Genomic DNA, 21,811 nt, shown 5'->3' with positions numbered 1-21,811 from the left:
TCATAACCTCCTTCAGCAAGCATGAAACCATCACAACTATAACATCCATAATAATTATTATTATTATTAGTTTCATTTTTATTTTTAATGGTTTATGTATTCTTCTTGAAAGAATAGCCATATTCATGCATAATTCATACATCTTAATTTGCTTCACTAGCAAGGTTCAATTTCATCAATGGAGGCAGGATTCACAGAGTTTCCGGCCTTCTGAGCAGAACCTTCATCCATCCCTGGTTGAACCCTGTTCATCATGTTGCTTGGAAAGTAGAAAGTAGGAGGAGAAGGTGCTGGAAGAGAAGTAGAGTAACTATTGAGCATGAGAACAAGGGATGCCATGCTTGGCCTCTGTTTTGGATCTTCCTGAACGCAAAGCAACCCTATGTGTATGCATCTCAGCACTTGTTCAGCTCTGAACTGATCACCTCCTACACTCTCCTTCATCAGCTCCAGTGATGTCCCTCTGTTCCAGTGCTGCCATACCTTGTTAGTTAACAAGCATAAAAGTTAGTCATATTTGTTATCAATACTGTTAACTAATTGATGTACTTAGTACTTACATTAGTTGGAAGATCAGGAGCGCTACCAGATGCTTGGAAGCCACAGTTCTTCTTACCAGTTATTATCTCCAAAACCAAAATTCCATAACTATAAACATCCGATTTAGTTGAGAACACACCATGCAGAGCATATTCTGGTGCCATGTATCCACTGCACATTAGATAAATTAAATGATGTTCAAAATCATGCTTTAATTAGTTCAATGTATGGGGAGTTTAATAGAAGCCATGATTAATGTACACTTACTATGTCCCAGCTATTCGACTAGTTTTTCCTTGTGTTTCATCAGCATTGAAGAGCTTAGCGAGGCCGAAATCTGAAATTTTCGGATTCATATCCCCATCTAACAGGATGTTGCTTGCTTTCAAGTCTCGGTGGATTACAGTGCGACGTGAATCTTCATGCAGATAAAGAAGCCCTCGTCCAATGCTTTCAATTATCTTGTATCTCCTTGTCCAATCAAGTTGTGTATATTTTATAGGATCTATATAAATCAAAATTTTATTTATATGGTAAACTGCACTAAATATTTTGAGATAAAACTTGTGAACATATTGAAACTGAAAGTGCCTTGTAAATACCAAACAGGAATTTGTCCAGGCTAGTATTTGGAATGTACTCATAAACAACTAGCCTCTCTTTTTCTTCTAAACAGCATCCCAAAAGCCTCACAAGGTTCCTGTGCTGAAGTTTAGCCACCAAAACCACCTCATTCTTCATCTCAACTAGTCCTTGAGATGAATTCTCTGAAAGTCTTTTCACAGCTATTTCCTGTCCATCATTCAGCACCCCGTGTTTAAATTTTCAAACAATTGATTCAGTATAGGACATTCGGCATTGAAATTATCCCTTGTTTAGTCTTAAGCATAGACTTTGACCTTATAAACAGGCCCAAATCCACCTTCTCCCAGCTTGTTAGCTTCAGAGAAGTCATCGGTAGCCTCCTTGAGTGCAGCCAAATCAAAGAAGAAAGAATCCAAGCTTCCAAGCTCCTGCATTTCTCCTTCGTCTAGCATAACCGATTAAAGACATGCCTCTTAATTTCTAAATAGAAACAGCTGGACACTTGGAAATCTTGGGTTAACTTACCTTGGATTTTTCTTACACTTCTCTTTCTCGCCCTTCTCTTAACCAGGCAAAAGAAGGCTACTGAGAGGAACAGGACTGCAGCAATTGAAGGAGTTCCAATAGCCGCAGTTATTTTGGCAGTGTCTCTACTTTCTGTTTGGTCTGCTTAAAGAATAGATGGTGAGTTAGGGAAAAGAGAATTGTTATATCAATATATTGTTGAGTTTTCCCCAGTAGTTATAGTGATTTTGTACAGATAATAGGTTGGCCTTATGATGACCCAAGGTTGAGGCAGGATTTGACCTCCCTTGGCTTATTTTGGCTTTATGTCACCTGTGAGACCCGTGGGTTGGGGTGTGACAGTCATTCTGCTAGTGAATCAATGGATCATCTGTTCCTTTATTGTTAGTTTACGAGGTCAATTTGAAGTGTCTTTCTGCAGCTTTTTGGTCTATTTGCAACCCCACTATCTATGGCAGATGTTTGGGGTGTCTGGTATTCAGGCTTCAACCTGATCAGTGCTTTCTTGGTGGCCCTAGCGTTAAAGCTGTTGTGTGGAATGTTTGGCTAACTAGGATTGATTGCATTTTTAATGCTACTTCTTGGTCTTCTTCACACTCAGTTACTTTGAGAATTGCACATGTTTTGCTTTCTTAGTTCTCTGCAGTCCTTGCTACCCAACAAGCGAAGTTAGATGAGCATACTTCTACACTTCGCCACAATTTGGTGTTCTAGGGACATCGTGACTATACCACCAATGGGCTGCTCTCGGTGATGGGGTTACCGAAGAGTTTTGTTGGACGCTGGGTGGTCTAATCGTTTTAATTTTGGTTGTATCTTTTGTGTCCACGTCTAGTGGGTTTGTTGTTTTTGTTGTTGGATCAAACCACCAATGATGACAGATGTTATTTCTTTCCTTTGCGAAATAAATGTGGTTTATCCGTTTTTTGAAAAAAAAAAAATTTTTCCTGATTGGCACATCAGCAAAACACCAACATGCATGCCTTGTATGATGATGTGCCTTTGTCCAAGTAGTTTGCTTGAGTAGCACAGAATCTCATAGGCTGCATTTCACTATTGAACTGAATCTTCGTCTAGTGGGTTTGTTGTTTTTGTTATTGGATCAAACCGCCAATGATGGCAGATGTTATTTCTTTCTTTTGCATAATTAATGTGGTTTATCCACTTTAAAAAAAAAAAAATTTCCAGATTGGCACATTAGCAAAACACCAACATGCATGCCTTGTATGATGATGTGCCTTTGTCCAAGTAGTTTGCTTGAGTAGCACAGAATCTCATAGGCTGCATTTCACTGTTGAACTGAATCTTTCACCTCGGCCCTTTTTGATTCAAGAGCTCATGGAGACCGCTCATCTCATTGTAAGCCGCCCAAACATATTAATCTACCAAGTAAAATAATCGTATGAGATGACATCTAATAGCATAGAATAAAATTTTTAAAGCATTAATTTTTAATTGAAAATACAATATTGCATGTATAAGCAAATCTATATTACCACTAAATACAAGAGAACCCTAGGAGAGTTTTTGAGAAAAGTGGATTAAACCACTACTTTATTGAAAAAAGAAGAGTAGCACACCAAAAGTACAACCAATAGGGAAAACAAAGCAAAGAGTTCTCACTAGCAGTGAAGAACTCAGAAAAGGAAATACAAGTAAACAAATAAGGCAGCTGGGAAAGCGAAGAAATCCGTCTGGAGTCACAGGACAGTCCGAGCTGCAAGGAGTAGATTACTCCTGAATCAATGGAATGTCAAGATTGTCGGTGTTATCTGCGGTCCATGGGAGTGTTTTATCTTCTTGAAGGCTTCATTGAGGATTTGCTGGTGGGGTAAAGAAGCTGTAGAAAACCAAGCAAGCAGCATATTAGTAATTTTGAATAATACTTTGAGAAAAGGTAATGCAGTGTTTTGAAAGATGCGGTTGTTTCGTTCCAGCCAGATATTCCAGATAATTGCTCTAGAAAGTAGGTCCCACAGCAATCTAATGTTTGAATGTAATGAAGGTAACCATAAGGTTCAGATGCTTAAAACTATGGAAGGTAGAGATTGTAGATCAAGAATGTTGGAGAAGTAGGACCAAATACGGAGTGAATAGACACAGTCTAAAAATAAATGTCGTTCTTTTCCAATGTCCAGGTAATGGAATCATGTCTGATCATGAGAACAGTCTGGAATTAAGTTTAATATAGTGGATAAATCTTGTCGTGTTGCGGAATGAAAAAAACTTTCAGCTGAGTTGCGAAGGTACGAGAAATGTCTAAGGGAAATCCATGGTTAGGAACAGTCATTGAATAGTGTTGGCCAAAGATCCTTAAGTACTTGGAAAAGAGTTGTTGTGGCTTGTTGATATTTTTTTTTTTTAAAGGTGGATAAACCACTTTAATTAAACCAAAGCGAGTACAGAATACAGACCATCCCCCAACAGAGGAGGAGAGAACAACAAATCACTAGATGTGGTACATAAAACACCAAAAGAAAAAAAACCAACAACAAAAAACACAAGAAGCACAAGGAAAAAGGAGGAATGAGGCCTCCTCTCAACCCTGTAACACAGCAGCCTTGCTAGAAGCTAGATCATTTGCAGAGCCGGCGCTTCCTCGGCCAGAGGCTCCTCAGAACCCCCTCAGAACAGACCAAGAAACTCCAGACTACGACGGACACTCCCCATGGCCTCATCAAGCTTCCCCTTGTCTCCCTCTGCACAGTTAGAGTACCAGGATAATAACAATCGATCAATTTTGATAATGAGAATATGCATAGGCACAACATTGGCATTAAAGATAATATCATTTCTAGCCAGCCATACAATCCACACAAGTGCTTTCACTAATAAATCCCCAAAAATCCTGAACGAAGGTTGCACAATCCACCTCCACGCGACCCAGAGATCGCTCACCGAGGAAGGTGGCTCAGGCAACTTAAACCATATAACAAAATAGTCCCAAATCCTTCTAGAGTAAGAGCAGTGCAGGAAGAGATGATCCGCCATTTCAATCGCTGAGTGACAGAAGACACAAGTAGCAGTAGGCAATTTATTACATTTTCTCCGCACTAAATTCTCCAAGGTGAGGGCCTTGTTCTTCCACACAAGCCAGTTAAGAAGATTGATCTTTTAAGAACAGGTCTTGCGCCAAAAGAACCCCGCAGCTGGACATCTGCCCCGCCGTCACTAAGAAAATTATAGAAGGATTTAACCAAAAAAGACCATTACCCGTTAGTGTCCAACTTTTCTTATCACACCTATCCCCCCTATGCACCTGCAAAAGCTTCTTAACCTGTGAGGCACAGGCGCTAGCAGAAAATGGCAAGCCCTCAAGTAGGAAGGACAGCTCCCAAACAATGCCATTAGGTAGGTTACTGCGACGAAATTCCTCCGGCCACAAATTTCTAGGAGCAACGCCATTAAGCCAACGATCCTTCCAAAAAAGAGTTGTCTAACGCGAATTGATGCAGCGCTCGATGCACCCTCTAAACGCCGGTAGACAATCAAGAACCCCTTTCCGAAAGAAAGACATCCTACCCGTCATCCTGGGGAAAAGATGCCATCTGACTAACCCATAGTTGAATTGCACAACTGCCGCCCCGCACCAATTAGTGTCCATCAAAAATTTCCACCACCACTTCCCCAATAACGCCGAATTAAAAACACGCAAGTCCAAAACACCCCATCCCCCTGATCACGCGACCGGCATAAATTCTTCCAACCAACTAGACGACACTTAGGGTGATCAATATCCGGCCCAAACCACAGGAACTCTCATCTAATAGCTTGTTGATATTTCTCTAAAAAAATCTATATTAAATTTTTATGACCTACCAAAATTATTTAAAAATATATATATTTTTAAAAAAATTACATTATGCAAAATTTTTTTGCTAAGTGCTATAACATGTACAATATTACATTAATAATTAATTTGATTTGCGCAAGGCTGTTCGAAACACGTGACCAATATTTTGTACTCATATTGAAGATCAAGGTGAAAGTTCAATCAGTTAAAAAATTGAAGGCAACTATATATTGAGCTGAGTTAGGAAAGACATCTTCTGTTTAAGGAGATATAGTTTCAACTGTAAATAGGGACCTTGATTTTTGAGATCCTTTGAGAGTGATACAGACAACCCAAAGAAGACATCTTCCATTAAAAATGCTCGGTGACTTGAGCCAATGTTGTTTGGTGGTGCCTCCCAAGTAATAGACCACTTCTCTACTAGGAGGGCAGCCGTTCTATTGCGGGTTTTGTATTTGTTTCGTTTGATGTTTTCCTTCGCCTACCTTAAAGGGATGTTTTGTTGTTTCTCAATGAAAAGGTGGATAAACCACATGCATTAATTAAAAAAGCACTAATACAAAACATCCACTAGACGTGGAAAAAGACAAAGAACATAAAAAAACAAAGGAAAGATAAGCCGGCGAAAAGCGGCTCCCACCGGATGGAGAGGAGACAGGGAACTACTAGCCTTCTTCCTGAATCAGGTTTTCCCCATAGAACACTATCGGTCTTTTGATAATGTCCACCCGGAGCTCAAACAACCAGGGTGTGCCACAAGCCTCCTCCGAGTTAGGACCAAAGCACTCCAAATTGTGTTGAATGGTACACATCGAGCCATCACTCAGCTCGAGCTTCTCCTTCCTAACTTTGTTAAACAAAGCGGCATGGTAGCCAAGATCCACCACCACCGAGAGAGCCTCCCTGCCCTCCAGTGCATGCAACCACTCCGTTGGAACAAAGTCAACAAATGGCTCAACCATTTTGAGAAGTGGAACCAAAATCAGAAAAGAATCTTCAAAAACTTGAATGAAATTAACTCTAACATCAGCTTGGCCCAACATTAAACTCAGCCCAATAACAACTGGTAATGGGTCAACAAAACCTACAACCACCACGTGAGCAACCTGTGACCACAAGATCTCGTGATCATAAACCTCGGCAAATTGCTGGGCGCCACTTGTCACCCTCACAGAATTCGAATCAACCAACAACCGAGGTTTCTCATTCTCGACACGTAGGTGCTTCGAGATCTGTGATCGCGCCCCATCACTTTGCTCTGATCGATTTCGCACGGGGGACCGAGCCCGCTTCCTACCAAAGGTCCGACCGGCGCCACCACCCGACCGGCACCCCAAAAGCACATCTCCAGCCCAGTGGAAGCAACGCTCCACCACCTTCGGCTGATCGCAAGACAGCCCTGAGTCGTCGTCGTGGGAGCGGAGCTCAACCACCACCGGCGGCTTCCCCAACAAACCCAAAGCCCCGCCGTCATCCATCTTTCCCTGTCCGACCCTATCACAACCTGCTGTCGCAAGCAAGCCAGAGTTCTCAACCTCCCGACCACCGGCCCTTCTCCGAACTTTGGTCCGACCTCTAGTTTGACATCTCAGCAACTGAAATTGTCGCAGATTCATTCCAATATGTGGCCTCCATCGCAAATTCACACTGCCGTGGGAGACTCGCTCCACCACAACCCCAACTGGACTGGCATCCTGCCTCCCATCGCGGGAGCCAAGCATCTTTTCGGCGTGGGAGCCCCGCTCTACCATAGCCTCAACTAGAACCGCATCCAGCCCTCTATCGCCGGAGCCAAGCTCCACTCCGGTGTGGGAGCCTCGCTCTACCATAGCCTCAACTGGACCAGCATCTAGCCCACCATCGTGGGAGCCAAGCTCCACCGCTGCACACTTCCCAGGAATAGGAACCACATCTCCTACAACCCCTATTGAAACACAGCCCACTGGTGGATTTCGCCAGTTCCGCTCGCTTGAACTGGAGTGAAGAACCACCGTCTCACACGGTCGTGAAACCAATGGCCCACCACTATCTCCTTCTACCCCTTGCAGACCATCTGCACCCGGCGCCGATGATGACCACTCCACCCCAAACATCGAATCCCAGAGCAAAGAAAACACACCCTCATCTTCCTCCTCGTCATCAAAGGGGTAGAAAGATTCCCTATCATCCTCCAAGGGAGGAGGGGAGAAGCATAAAGGCACGAGGACCCGTCCGCCATTCGGATTAAAGGTGAGACGAACGTCTCCGTTCATCCTCGACTATGTTGTTTCTCAATTTATGTTTTTCCTTTTTTTTTCCCTCTATGTACCCTCTTTATTATACCTTGTCTTTTATTAATTCAGGTGTGCTTTATCCAGTTCATTTAAAAATACACTAAGCTTGAAATGGCAACAATAGTTTTAAAGTGGACTCAGACTATGTTAATTAAATACCTTGATGGCATCAAAGCAAGCATACAAAAACTAATCCATTGAATGCTTGGCTAAACATTTTTACCAATAGGTAACAAGTGTCACCCATTTATAAGGGATTTTTAAAAGGACAGATAGATAAGGAGTTGCACCAAGAATAGTTGTCTCAACATACAAAGCATCTCTTTGACTATCAGTATTATATCATTGGGCTATCCAATAATTAACAATGTTTGCCTACACTTGAATTAGTGGTTTATTCATATTTATTTATAAAAAAACAAATGCTTGCTTACATGAAGCAGAGCCATCATGAGTAAAGGAAAGGCTAAGATTTTTAGGGAAAAAAAAAGTTTTTGTCACACTCGCTGTCTTAGACTACAAGAACTTACGGCTTTAAAACCACTAGCGTGGGTCCATTTCAGTAATGGATGCATCATTCACAGAGTTGATCCCAGTTTTCTCACTTTTCTGAGAAGAAGATTCATCTATCATTGGCTGAACCCTGTTCATCATGTAGCTTGGAAAGTAGTAAGTAGGAGGAGAAGGTGCTGGAAGAGAAGAAGAGTAACTATTGAGCATGAGAACAATGGATGTCATGCTTGGCCTCTGTGTTGGATCTTCATGGACACAAAGCAATCCAATGTGTACGCATCTCAGCATTTCTTCAGTTCTGAAATCATCACCATCTAAGCTCTGGTCCTTCAAGTCCAATGGCGTTCCTCCAGTCCAGTGCTGCCACACCTTTTCAATTCACAAGCCAAACAGTTATCCATATTTGTTCTTTACAATGTTAATTAAGTGATGGTGTCAGTACTTACATAAGTCAGAAGATCAGGAGCATTCTCAGATGCTTGGAAGCCACTGTTCTTCCGACCTGTCACGATCTCCAGAACCAACACTCCATAACTATAAACATCTAATTTAGTTGAGAACACGCCTTGCCGAACATACTCCGGAGGCATGTATCCACTGCATGTCAAATCATGCTTTTTAATACTCTGGGATGCCCTATAAATACCATGATTAGTATGCACTGCACTTACTATGTTCCAGCTATTTGGCTGGTGTTTCCTTGTGTTTCATCAATATCAAACAGCTTAGCGAGACCGAAATCTGAAATTTTGGGATTCATATCGCCATCTAACAAAATGTTACTTGCTTTCAAGTCTCGGTGTATTATCTTGAGACGTGAATCTTCATGAAGATAAAGAAGCCCCCGTGCAATGCCTTCGATGATCTTGTATCTGCTTCTCCAGTCCAGTTGTCTCCTTCTTACAGAATCTGTATAAAACCAAATGTTTATATGAGAACTGTAGTAATTATTTAGAGATAAAATATGCCAATATGTTGAAACTGAAAAGTGCCTTGTGAGTACCAAACAAGAATTTGTCCAGGCTGGTATTAGGAAGGTACTCATAAACAAGTAGCCTCTCCTGTTCTTGTAAGCAGCAACCCAAAAGCCTGACAAGATTCCTGTGTTGAAGTTTAGCGACCAAAAACACCTCATTCTTCAGCTCAATTAGTCCTTGAGATGAATTCCCTGAAAGTCTTTTCACAGCTATCTGCTGTCCATCATCCAGAACTCCCTGTTTCAAATCAATGATTCAGTATAAAACATTTTCACACAAAAAACTATCCTTCAAAAGAAGAAAAAAAAAACAGAAAGAAAAGCCTTGAGCAGAGACTTTGACCTTATAAACAGGTCCAAATCCACCCTGTCCCAGCTTGTTAGCTTCAGAAAAGTCATCAGTGGCTTCCTTGAGTGTAACTAAATCAAATAATAAAGATTCTGCATCTGGGAGCTCTTGTTCATCTCGTCCATCTAGTACAACAGGACGGTGTTTGGCTGGATACAAAACATGGATTGAAACAAAAAAATTTCTAAACATCAGAATATCAGATTGGAGGGAAAAAAATTTTGTTTGCTATGACCCTTGAATACTTTCTTGTGGTTTTTTGGTGGCCATCTGTTAGTTCTTTTGTTTAATGGCAGCTTGGCTCATATAGTTTTTTTAAAATAATTCTTGCTTACCAAAAAGAATCAGGTACAAGGCAGACAATTTGGAGAACTCACCATTGATTTTTTTTGCTCTCTTTTTGTTCACCCATCTTTTACGCAGGCAAAAGCAGGTGACTGGCAGGAGCACAACTGCAGCAACTGCAGGAATTGCAATAGCTGCAATAACTGTTGCTGTTTTGTTACTTTTCCCTGCATGAAAGGTATATAACAGTTCTTTATGTTATGTGATTCTTGAATGCCTCAAAAGCAGTGGCTGCTTACTGCACCTGGCACTGAAGAAACAGGTGGGGATGTTCTTACAATTGCATCTGCAATGAGGAATGGATGGTGAATTAGGGAAAATGTTTTGTGATTGGTACATGAAAAGCTTTAATTAAGCAAGATTTACCGGGTGGAGAAGAAACTGGCGGAGAAGTGTCTGCAGTGATTGCAGAGAAATTGTAGAAGGGATACACTTCAAACCTCAGATAACAACTCATTCCAAGAAGGACCCCACCTTGTTGGTGCCCATTGCCCAAATTCTGAATTTGTGGGATATAACTGCTAAGACACATGTTGCAGTCTTCCTTGGACAAGTCCCTAGTGCACATTAGCAACCCATAGATCTTTTCTAAGCTTGTGAAGTCAACGGAGCCAATAGCAAACAAACGGGTTGATCCAGAGGCTTTCACAGCAAGGCCGTACATGAGTTGCCCAAGCAATTTGTTAAACCTTTCAGGTTCAGACGCATTGCCGGTATTCCAAATAAAATACTTCACTGAAGTGTCAACAGAGGAGAAGAAGCTCTGGTTGGAGTATCTTAGGATGCAATTGTCTAACCAGATAATCGCACTCTTCTGTTGTGGGCATAGTTGGATTATTTGTTGCACTGATGAATTCACACAATTGTTGCAAACATCGATGGAGACATCGCCTCTGCATAGCGCTAGGCCGTAGGCATGCTCTGTTGCGTCACCTTTAGTGTCATTGTAGAAGCCAGTGGCCGGAGTGTTGGAGATGAGGGAGGTGAAGAGAAGATTGAGGCTGGTTTCGAAAGTGCTGTTGCTTGTGTAGTTCGAATCAGAAGAGCAAATTTGAGCAGCATCAGAGAGAAAAATATGTGGGATGCACGAGAAGATGATGGCGATGAGAAGGAAGCAGCAAGAAGGCATTGTATCTTTGCTCATTGTGTTCACTTATGGGAAGAAGAAGATGACTACAAATTAAAGGTCTGGCTTGCATTCCGTCTTGAGGTGGTTTGCATTCAATTTCCATAAGAGACTCGTATAATAGCACAAGTCCTCTAGCAAGACTTGTGAGTTGTGACCCTTCGTAACTAGAGTTTTTCCACGCGGACATTAATTTCACTGTTGACCACGTGGACATTACTTTTCAAATACCAAGCATACTTCTGGGGAGAGGACCTGTGTGGAGCTGCGGAGTGGGGGCAAGGGATCCAATTCAACTAACGCTAACTCAAAGGTTTTGATTGAATCGGATCGGTCTCAAACTCAAATGTCTGGGCCAAACCAGACTGCTGAGCCCAAGCATCCGATTAAACCAGATCAGCTCCCGTCAAATCCAAACCAACCTGCAACCGAGCCCAATCTGATCGCATATGGTTGTCTTAGTCTCTAAGACTACCACAGTTTGAACTTGAACCGTAATTGGTTCAGCCAGTTAGTCAAGATTAACTTCAGCGAACTGCAATTGTTAAATGGCCCGTGAAATCTATTGAAATTGGGCTAATTAATGGGGCTACTTCACCCTTGAATGACAATGTTAATGTATCCTCTCTAATTTATCCGAGAACATTGTTGATGGCTTATCTAGGTCTGAGGATGATTTTGTGATGGTTCCAAAACCCATTTGCCCAAGACCTCCACAAGGGTATTTTTTTTTTTTTTTAAAAATAAAGTGGATGAATCACAAATTTATTAAAAACCAAACGAGTACCAAACAAAAGAAAATAGAAACAAGCACAAAAGAGAGAAGAAAAGACAAAGAATAGCAGAAATAGAGAAAAAAGCATAACACAAAAGGAGACTATGAGAACATCACCAGAGATGATGCACATCTAGAGACTACAAATAGCAAAATCTGCTGACCTAGCACTTAAGAAGCCAAGAAAGCGTTTAATATTCTGGATAAAATCACTGGGAGGTTGGTCTCCAGCTGCGGAAATCGAAGCAAGTAGCAAGTGAATAATTTGAAACATAACAGAAACTGGATGAAGAACATTATAGTTAAAAATAAGATGGTTGCTTTCGAGCCAAATGTTCCAGAAAATTGCTCTAGAAAGAATGTCCCTGATAGCACGCTGGCAAGCTTTTAAAGATGGAATCCAAGTAGTCCAAACCTTTGTGAGGGAATATGGGAGAGATTGGAAGTTAAGAATATGTTTAAAAAAACTCCAAATACGTCCAGAGAATTCATAATGAAGTAGAAGGCAGTCCACTGTTTCTGAGTTTTTATGACATAAAACACAAGTGTTAGTGGCGTTTTGAACATTGCAGCCTTTCTTGGCAAGGTTGGTAAGAGTTAATTTATTTTCTTGCCAACCAGCAAAAGAGTGTAATTTTACTCGGACCTGGAGGGCAATCAAGGGCATTTTGTCTCAGGCTTTTACTCGATGACCAAAGAAGCATGCTGATAAACTCAAAGACCTAAACTTATATCTAGAAACTCAAGTGGGGATCCCTTTGAGGACTTAGAGAGCAATCACCTGTTGGAGGAAACCATAGGAGACTTCCCCTGGAAGATTGACCCTTTCAAGTTTACTATAGGGGACCCTTCCATGGAGGTTGAGGTACGGGAACCACTCGAAGACTAGGAAGAGGACAACTTTGTGATTGAGGACTCTAAATCAGAGTTTAATTGAGAGAACCATTAGAAAATTGATGCGAGATTTTCGCTCTGAAGACCCTATTTCCACCAAGGGACAAACCAGGTACCAGGCACAGTGAAAGATAGAAAAAGCCATCTTCAAGGTCGAACAAGGAAGTTGGATACCTAGCTCAACCACCCAGCTCAACCAAGAAAAAAAATGGGCCTAGTGTTTCTTCTGAAATACCAAAGGAAAGCAATCAAAGATGGAGAATTTCATGGCAATTGTGCAACACAGTCTAGAGTTCATAGAGTCCCTTACCATGGCCAATGATGCAAGTGCTATCAACAATGAGGTTTATGCCCAGGACACAAGCTAGCTCTTCTATTGGCATTCTCACCCTGCCCTTATGCTCTTAGGGTAATTTGTGTTGTATGTGATTTTGTTCCCCCCTTAGTGGATCCCTATATCTATGCTCCTTTCCTCTGTTTGTCCTTTGTCCTCTCATCCTCCTCTTTGTTCCCTCTGTAACCTCTCAATTGTCCATTCTTTTCTTTAATGCTAGTGGTTTATCCATCTTTTACCAAAAAAAAAAGTCGACCTCTTTGAACTTTTTTTTTACAAAGTGGATATCACTAGGACATTCTACCTAACTTATTATTATTATTATTATCATTATCATAATTTTTATAAAAATGAATAAACCACATTCATTAAAAAAACTATTACAAACAAACTACAACAACAACATAAAAACAAACACAATAATAGGAAGAAATAGTTACAATATGCAAAATGAAACAAAGAAACACAACATGAACAGACCCTGGAGCACCTTGGGACAAAGAAGCTAAGTGCCGGTCGGCCATGTGTTATCCCTATTTGTCACACCCCCGTCCCGCGGGTACCACACGTGACATACCGCCACGACAACCCAGGGGAGTTCAAACACCCGTCTCAACCCTAGATTGCCGTAAGGCTAACTTGTTCCCTGCACAATACCACAATAATCACAAGGAATAACTTTACAATAAATACTTACAACAATAATTTTCCCCAGGTTCAATGGATTGACACCCAGGTAATAAGTATAAATAACCACACTATAATAAAGGTAGCAACAACAACAATGACAACAACAACAAGTCCAAAAACACAAAGTATACCATCTCCTGAGTGTCCTAAACCAGACTGACATATCAAAGTATTTCAAATAAGGAAAGATGTAATAGGGTTCGATAACACATTGTGGATCCCTGATAATACATGCAAAGGAATAAGCAACATACACAACACAAAATGGGAAGACAGATACAACTCTTGCCAAGCACTTCACGCCTTCACCCTTACACTGTGCTATCACCTGGGAGGAAGAAAGAGAGGGTGAGTAACTAGGTTACTCAGTGAGGGGCTAAACATGGGACTATAACTCCAGCATTATCATATGAAAATAAAATATCATAAAAAAAATGTCTCAACTGTTAATAAGTATAAAATTACTTTAATAACAATTATCACATAAGAGTATACTCTTTCTCAATAAAATGCAAAATAAAACCCCTTTGAAACCATCAAGAAATATATTCAATTATGCAGTCTAATATTCACACCGTCTTTTTGATAGCTTCAGGAGCCAAAATGCTTAGAAATAAATAAATCAACAATCACATTAATCAATAGTATCCAAATGGCCTCAAAAACTCTCCATCATTAACCGTGGCCTTGGTTAGGTCTGGAGCTACCAAGATGAGCGTATCTTGGAATTGGCCACTGGGAAGTTCGTGTGGTGACTCTGAACAACCCAACTATATCCAAGTCAAGCTCTACGCTCTCACCTGAAATGGCATAACCGGTTTGACGGTTTTCCAAGCCACCTCTACTAGGTCGGCCTGTGGAAACCATCCACTTCTTACTACCGTAAGTACTGGAGCTTGGCTCCCATGTCACCATAAAAAAATATTTAAATTATAAACCAGCCCGTTGGCTTAGTATACATCAACATGGTAACAAAATTCTCATTTAAGAGATCACAAGTGTTCACAATTGCAATTCTTACTCCAAGAGTGAATAGCTTGATTACAACGTTTGCCATGAAATCATTTTCATCAAGAACATCATACAAAAGTATCTTTTGAAAATATACTTCAAGGATTTCATCATCACAATAAAATTTAACTCAGTTTTCACATGCCTTTTTGGTCATCATAACAAGAACGTCAAATCTCTTAAAAATGTATAATTTGAAACATATATTTCAAGACATAGGGTTTCCAAACCACAACAATATATATACACTTTGCAAATACCCATGCAATAAGCCAAATCATAAATCACCATGATTTCTAAACTCCAGGTAAAACTTTTAAAGAGATTTAGTAATATGGGGTCTATCATTCAAAGGCAAGCAACTTAATTATTAATTAAACATGCGTGAATCATAGTCCAAACTTTAGTAAATCCCACTCACAAACTTGGCGAGCCAGGAACCTCCGGTGTTACTTCTCTACCAGTTCTTTCCCCTTGCTTGAAGTTTCTCCTACTAGAAGCAATTAAATAAACCAAACAAATAACCGAACAACATCAACAACTAGATCAATTGAAATGAAGGAAAAATGCTCAAAATGGGGAAATGATCGCTTCTAGGGTTTTCTAAACTTGCTAGCTAAAATATCTAACAATAATAGATCTCTCATAACCCTTAAAACCAATAAGGAAAGCAAGAAAAGCCAAATTTGGTTCTGTGCTACAGTAACTCCAAAATCAAGGAAGAAGAAGGTTCAAGGGTTTCTCGATAACAAGGTCTTACAAACCAACACCAATACTCCTCTCAAGCTTTTATTATCAAAGAGCAAGAAAAGGTGAAAGAATCAAACTCCCACTTGAATCCACAACAAAACCCTATCTATACTCATCCAAAGAACAAGGAAGAACAAGCAAGGAAAATGACTTACCTTGAGTCAAGGGATGATCACTCTTTAGGATCCAAGAACAATCCCACAAATTCCACCAAAATCACCCATTAAACCCTAAGAATGGCGGAAGAAGAGAGTAGGAGAGAATGGGAAGGTTTAAGGGAGGATAAGTGAAGAAACAGGCTCAAACGGGGCTTTAAAGAGATGAACACCCTATATATCAAGTGGAACACGGTCTGAACACGACCGTGTTCCTCCTCCTGATTTTCCCAGGTTATTGGCGTGCTAGAGCTGGCACGGGTACTATAGCAAAACACTGTAGCACTGATCTAAAGAAAGAACACGGTTTGATTGCTCCTGACATGGGCGTTTCGGAGCTGAAATTCAAAGTTTCAATGCTGGGATTCTCCTGAGAAAATCAGGGCGACCAACACGGGTTGAGCACGACTGTGCTCACCCTGAAAACCACTTTTTAACCCTAAACACATCGCCAACCACTAGGCAAGATGCCCCAAACCAAAGACAATGAGAAAACGACTAAAATGACCAAGATAACAAGGTAACAAGCAAGGAAAAATGGACCAAATTACCACACTATTCACTCGACAGGTGGATTGCTAAAGAGAGATAAGGATATTGGGGTAACTTTCACCAATCACTTCCATCTGCAGTTTGGAGCTAAAAGGGACTTCCATTTTTTAGTTGATTGGTCCTATCTCTTTAATTTTAAAACTCATATCGACCTCAGTGTTTTAGAAGTCCCATTTTTGCTAGAAGAAATTAAAAGAGTGACTTTCGATCTGAGGGTTGATAAAGCTCCGGGCCCTAATGGCTTCCCTCTAGCGTTCTTCCAAAAACATTGGGATACGATCCAACCAGATTTGACCCGCCTCTATCTTGATTTTTTTAAAGGGAAGACGAATTTGGAATGAATCAACAAGGTTAATATTGCCCTCATTCACAAGATGAATGGCGCACTAAGATTTGGGACTTCCACCCAATTAGCCTAATCAACATCCCTTTGAAAATCATTTGTAAGATTCTGGCAACCGTACTTAGTCATGTGATTAATTCCTTAGTCGACAACGTCTAATACACCTTCATTAAGGGTCTAAGTATCATTGACAACATTGTTGTTGCAGAGGAACTGATCTTTAGTATCCAAAAGCGTAACCTGAATAGCCAAATTTTTAAAGTGGACTTCTCTAAAGCCTTTGATATGGTGGATTGGGGGTTCCTCTTGGACATTCTAGTTGTTAGGGGTTTTGGCTCTCCTTGAATTTCCTAGATCCATTCCATCCTGGTTACTTCCAAGGCCAATATTCTCATCAATAATTCATCGTCAGGTTATGGCCGTTATCAGCGTGGTCTCCAACAAGACGACTCACTCTCCCCCCTTTTTTTTTGTCTTAGTCGCGGATGTTCTTAGTGCTATATGATCTTATGCGCTTTCTACTGGTGTTCTATCAGGGGTTCCCCTTGGTGTTCATGGTAGTATGTGTTATCTTCAGTATATTGATGATCTTCTGCTGCTCATAACCATGGGCCCAGAAGACCTTAGAATTTTCAAATTAATCCTGTTCTGTTTTGAAGGACTATTAGGGTTGACGGTCAATTTTCAGAAAAATTTCTTATATGTAACTGCCCTTGGTACTCTTCTTGCAAAGAGTGACGCCTTAACTCTCAACTGTTCAGTGGACCAGTTCCTAATTGTCTACCTTGGTGTCCTTTTCTTAGACAAACAACCCCACAAGCAAGATTGGCATTAACTTACACATTCTATTAACAATTATCTTGTGGCTTGGAAAATCGCTCTATTTCTCTCGGGGGACGTATCATTCTGATCAACGTGGTTTTTTCTACTTTGCCTACCTACTGGATGTCTATCTTTGAGCAACCCAAATGGGTGTGTCAGAATATAGAAAGCATCAGGAGTGATTTCTTATGGAGTGGTTGGGATATCTCCAAACCCAAGTGCCAGTTAGTAGCATGGACACAAATTTGTAAATCTAAAGACTAAGGTGGATGGGGCATTCCTAATTTAGCATATTTTAATCAGGCTCTATTGGAAAAATGGTGGTGGAAATTCTCCACTTATATTAATCCCTGTTGGTCCAAGATCATTACCTTCAATTATGCGCCAAATGGAGGATCGATTTCTCTCTTTCACGCTACTCCAAGGATTAAATCCTTTTTTTTTTTTTTTGGGAAAGGTCTCCTTAACTGTAGAGCTACTTTCCTTTCTAGCATTGACGTTTCCATCAAATACGGGAAAGACACCTCATTATGGTTTGATCAGTGGTTTGAGGGATCCACGCTTTAATACAAATGGCATGATCTTTTCACCCAATGCAAGGATCCCCTCAGCTCAATCGCAAACTTCTTTCTTTCATAACCGGATCCAAATTTGGTGGATCTCCTTCCATTGAGACTGCCTTTGCTTAATGGATTATCCTAAGGAAGAGATGTTAAATCATGGAGATGGAGCGATAAGGGCTTCTTGGTGAAATCTTTCTACAATTTCCTCAATGATGGCAGTGCTCATTGCTCCTTTGGCAAAACCCATTGGGAGGGTCCTTGCCCGCTTAAAGTTAAAGCTTTTTCCTAGTTGGCTCTAAACAACAAATTTTATCTCAGGAAAATTTGGCTCACCAAGGTTGCAATAGAATTTCTACTAACAATTGTGTCCTCTAGGAGGAAAGAGTAGATCACCTTATGATTCATTGTTTGTACTCTGCTAGGATTTGAGCCCACTTCGTTGTGTTTTTCCACTTTTCCATTTAGTGGCTCCCACCACCCTTCATGAGGCTTGGACCTCTTTGGATTATGTGGGTTTTGGTTGGGTGGGGGTGGTTGCATAACTCTAAGCCACTAAATATTCTCCTTACAAGGGCTATTTGTTGGGTTATTTGGGTTGAGTGCAATAGTCACATCTTTACTTTTGTTGTTGTTGATGTGTGTGCCCTTATTTGTAAAATTGATTGTTTACTTATTACTTGGATCAATGCAGCCTCTAATTCGACCAGATCTAAACTTGAGGAGTCATTCACCTCAATCAAGTGCAGTCTCATTTTTGCGGGAGCCAGGATCCCAGTCCTCCCTGTACCTTCAGCTCCAACAAGTGAGCCAAATGACTCTCCATCGATGGCGCCTCCTTAGTCTGAGCTCCTTCTATTCCTCTCCATCCAGTTCGTGGATGATTTTTGTTCCTCCTTTTTTTTCCTTTAGTTGTTGTTCTATTTGTTTCTTTCTGTCCTGGGTTTCACTCCTAGTAACCAGGTTGTTGTATTGTGTGTGTTTTGTATTTCGGTTTTCCCTTTTGCAATACATTCATGGTTTATCCATTTTTTCAAAAAAAAAAATGGTAAAACAAGGAAAATAATTTAGTCAACAAAGGGCAACCGCATTTGCTTGCAAATATTGACTTCATACCAAAGTCATAGTACTCTATTCCAAAAATCATAGTACTTTCCCATGGCCTGATTCAACCAGAAAGTTTCATTCTAGAACTCCGCTGAAAGTTTCAATAAGCCTTTGCATCTAACCATTGAATTAGACCAAAGCCCTCAGCAAGAAAGTTTCCAACTGCTGCGTTGAAAAAGCTCTACATTTATTTTTCTTTTATGAGAGGAAAACAATTCTACTATGAACTTATATAACCACACGTTCAACTCCTTTCGGCTTTTCACCTCCAATTTCTACACATCATGCATTATCGTAATCCCAAACTCTTCCTCTCATTAGCTCTTCTTCTACTACCTTGTGTCATCAGCATTGATCCTCTCTTTAGTATATGCTCAAGCTCTAATGACTATTCTGCTTCCCAGACCTTCAAACACAACTTAAACAAGTTGATGTATACTCTTGCTAACCGAGCTCCGGCAATTGGTTTCGGTCTTGAATCAGTTGGTGAGGGCCAGAATCAAGTTAATGGTCTTGTTCTTTGCCGTGGTGATCTCAAGATTGTAGCCTGCTCGACATGCATCCGTGCTGCAGAAGGCCATGTCCGAAAACTGTGTCCTTTCAAAAAGGAAGCCACCATATGGTTTGATGGCTGCCTCTTTCGCTACTCGAATAATAAATTCTTTGGTGAATTAGACAATAGCAACGAGTTCTGCATGACTAACACTCTCAATGCATCCGTTAACTCTGTGGCATTTAATATGAAAGTTACTGAGTTGATGCATAGATTAGCACTGGCAGCTCATCTTTCACCATTACTGTATGCCACCGGAGAGATAAAGATTGGAGAATCAGAGAAGCTTCATGGTTTGGTTCAGTGTACAAGAGACCTCTCTGGAGGAGATTGCAAGAAGTGCCTTGAGAATGCTATTGGTGAGCTTCCTAGTTGTTCTTATGGGAAGCAGGACGGAAGACTTATGGGTGGGAGTTGTAACATTAGATATGAATTGTACCCTTTCTTTGATGCTTAGCAGGAGAATATTGCAATGTATATACTTTTTATTTAATAAAAATTACATTAATTAGATTTTTGAAACTAATTATGGCATTTACATTATAAAGACATGCATGCTAGCTGATAGTCAAACCCAAGTTAAATGAGCATGATCATATAAGGAAATGTGTTCCTCAAGCTTTATAGGCGCAAAGAACAGTGATAGTGGACTGCAATTGGCAAGCCCTTCATTGAGTTCTTTCCATGATTTGTCAATCAGATTCCATACTTTTTTACGTGCTTGATCTTCAGTCATGTTGTACTCAATCATGTAGCAGTGTATGGATGTCGGCGTATCACCTCTCTCTAACTCTGCCTGCAATTTTACAGAAATAAACTCATTAATAGTCATGCGCATAAAGCTGAAAGCTTTTAAGTTCATTCATCCCATGCTTACTGCAGATGTCGCTATATCATTCAAAAGTCTAAAAATCATGGACGAAGACTTGATGAGATTTGGGTAGTTCATCAAGTGCTGCAATCCTTCCTTTGTCTTCCCCTGTTGTGATGTCAAGAACACATGTACCAATATAACCTTCCCTGACGGTGACATCCAACCATTGTTAAGGTACTCCTCAAGGCTTGGTTTATAACCACTGTAATTTTTTTTTTTTTTGAATAAATATAACCACTGTAATGCCACTCTGCTTCCTATAAGAAAGCTTTGCATAGATCTGCCCACTGTAGTACAAAAAAAAATTCAATTACTAGCTCTCTGCTTTGATTACAAAAAGAAATCGAGGATTTACCGCTGTTCCAATATTTTTTTTTTTTTGAATAATAGACGACAAGCCCCTTTTTTATGAATATAAACAGTACCAAACAGTACTGGAACCCGGATGTACAATATATATACAGTATGAGAATAATATAAGGCATAGCATCCCGTCCCTTAATTTTCTGAATTTTATTAGCCAATTCCTCTGTACTGTTATAGATAGAATTATACAATATCTTCATGTACTCTGGAAGGTCTTCACTCCCGTCACAATCCCACCTTTCAACTGCCCTAGTAAAGAGCTGAAGTTCATCCAATAATCCATAAACATCATAAACATCATCCAATTATCAAAGTCATAATTTTTGTGAGTTCTTCTCTACAGAACCCATGCTGTGGATCAAACACAATTCCAACTGCATAAAAGAAACACTCTACTAGCCTGTCCCTTGCAAAGCTTGTTCTCTCTCCAGGTCCCAACACTTTCCACCAACTAATTAAACATGAAACAGAGTTAATTTTATATGAATTAGAAAGATTATTAGCAAAGTTAATTATCACACTCACTTTATCATTTTCTTGAGTTCTTTCTGGTGTGTGCTCTGGACCAGGTTGAAGTCAAGCTTGGCAAGTTGAAGCAAACTTGGATTCATGTTTTCTGAGTTCTTATATTGGTCAATATACCATCTCGCCTCCAACCTTGGAGTCCTCCAATGTAATGGAAATTCCAATGAACTTTCTATTTTGTGCTTCAAGTGTGGATGCGTGCATGGATTTAGATTAACAAGATGTTCAGTAGTGAAATCCCTTGCTTCCTCCAGTGTTTTCTCTCCATCAAAACCCTGAAATGAAGCTTCATACAAACTCAACAACCCCTGAACATCATTCTGAAGGGACACCCTAAAACTCCCCTTCTCATCTTTGAAATGACTGAATATATCTGTGAATGCATGAAACCATGATCACCAAATTAAATCAGTTAACCAGCACATATATTTAAGAAAACAACCTGCGTATATATGGAGCTAGTTTTCAATGTGTA

At 40.3% G+C, this 21,811-nt stretch overlaps 2 protein-coding genes and 1 pseudogene across 2 annotated transcripts; 1 reads left to right on the top strand and 2 right to left on the bottom strand.

Annotated features, from left to right (window-relative positions):
* Nucleotides 1-156: 156 nt before the first annotated feature.
* On the bottom strand, nt 157-5,055 carry LOC120254313 (annotated as a pseudogene).
* Nucleotides 5,056-8,044: 2,989 nt separating this feature from the next.
* On the bottom strand, nt 8,045-11,077 carry LOC120254319 (putative receptor-like protein kinase At4g00960). Its single transcript, XM_039262440.1, has 8 exons — nt 10,266-11,077; nt 10,144-10,185; nt 9,932-10,066; nt 9,549-9,703; nt 9,233-9,443; nt 8,901-9,138; nt 8,676-8,826; nt 8,045-8,598 (listed from the first exon to the last, which is right to left on the bottom strand). The coding sequence occupies exons 1-8, from the start codon at nt 11,041-11,043 to the stop codon at nt 8,260-8,262; spliced, it is 2,049 nt and encodes a 682-aa protein (XP_039118374.1). The 5' UTR covers nt 11,044-11,077; the 3' UTR covers nt 8,045-8,259.
* An 8,230-nt stretch (nt 11,078-19,307) lies between these two features.
* LOC120254326 (cysteine-rich repeat secretory protein 38-like) lies at nt 19,308-20,028 on the top strand. The gene has a single exon (XM_039262449.1). The coding sequence runs from the start codon at nt 19,450-19,452 to the stop codon at nt 20,026-20,028; it is 579 nt and encodes a 192-aa protein (XP_039118383.1). The 5' UTR covers nt 19,308-19,449.
* The last annotated feature ends 1,783 nt before the right edge of the window (nt 20,029-21,811 follow it).

This window comes from Dioscorea cayenensis, unplaced genomic scaffold, assembly GCF_009730915.1.
Source record: "Dioscorea cayenensis subsp. rotundata cultivar TDr96_F1 unplaced genomic scaffold, TDr96_F1_v2_PseudoChromosome.rev07_lg8_w22 25.fasta BLBR01000417.1, whole genome shotgun sequence".
NCBI lineage: Eukaryota > Viridiplantae > Streptophyta > Magnoliopsida > Dioscoreales > Dioscoreaceae > Dioscorea > Dioscorea cayenensis.
This window is presented reverse-complemented; position numbering and strand designations above follow the sequence as displayed.

Excerpts from the sequence above, each read along its gene's own strand:
- LOC120254319 (XM_039262440.1), bottom strand. The coding sequence starts at position 11,043 with ATGAGCAAAGATACAATGCCTTCTTGCTGCTTCCTTCTCATCGCCATC. Across the intron at positions 10,067-10,143 it reads ACCTGTTTCTTCAGTGCCAG|GGAAAAGTAACAAAACAGCA; the intron begins GTGCAGTAAGCA and ends CCTTTCATGCAG. Across the intron at positions 9,444-9,548 it reads GATTTGGACCTGTTTATAAG|GGAGTTCTGGATGATGGACA; the intron begins GTCAAAGTCTCT and ends GATTTGAAACAG.
- LOC120254326 (XM_039262449.1), top strand. The coding sequence starts at position 19,450 with ATGTATACTCTTGCTAACCGAGCTCCGGCAATTGGTTTCGGTCTTGAA.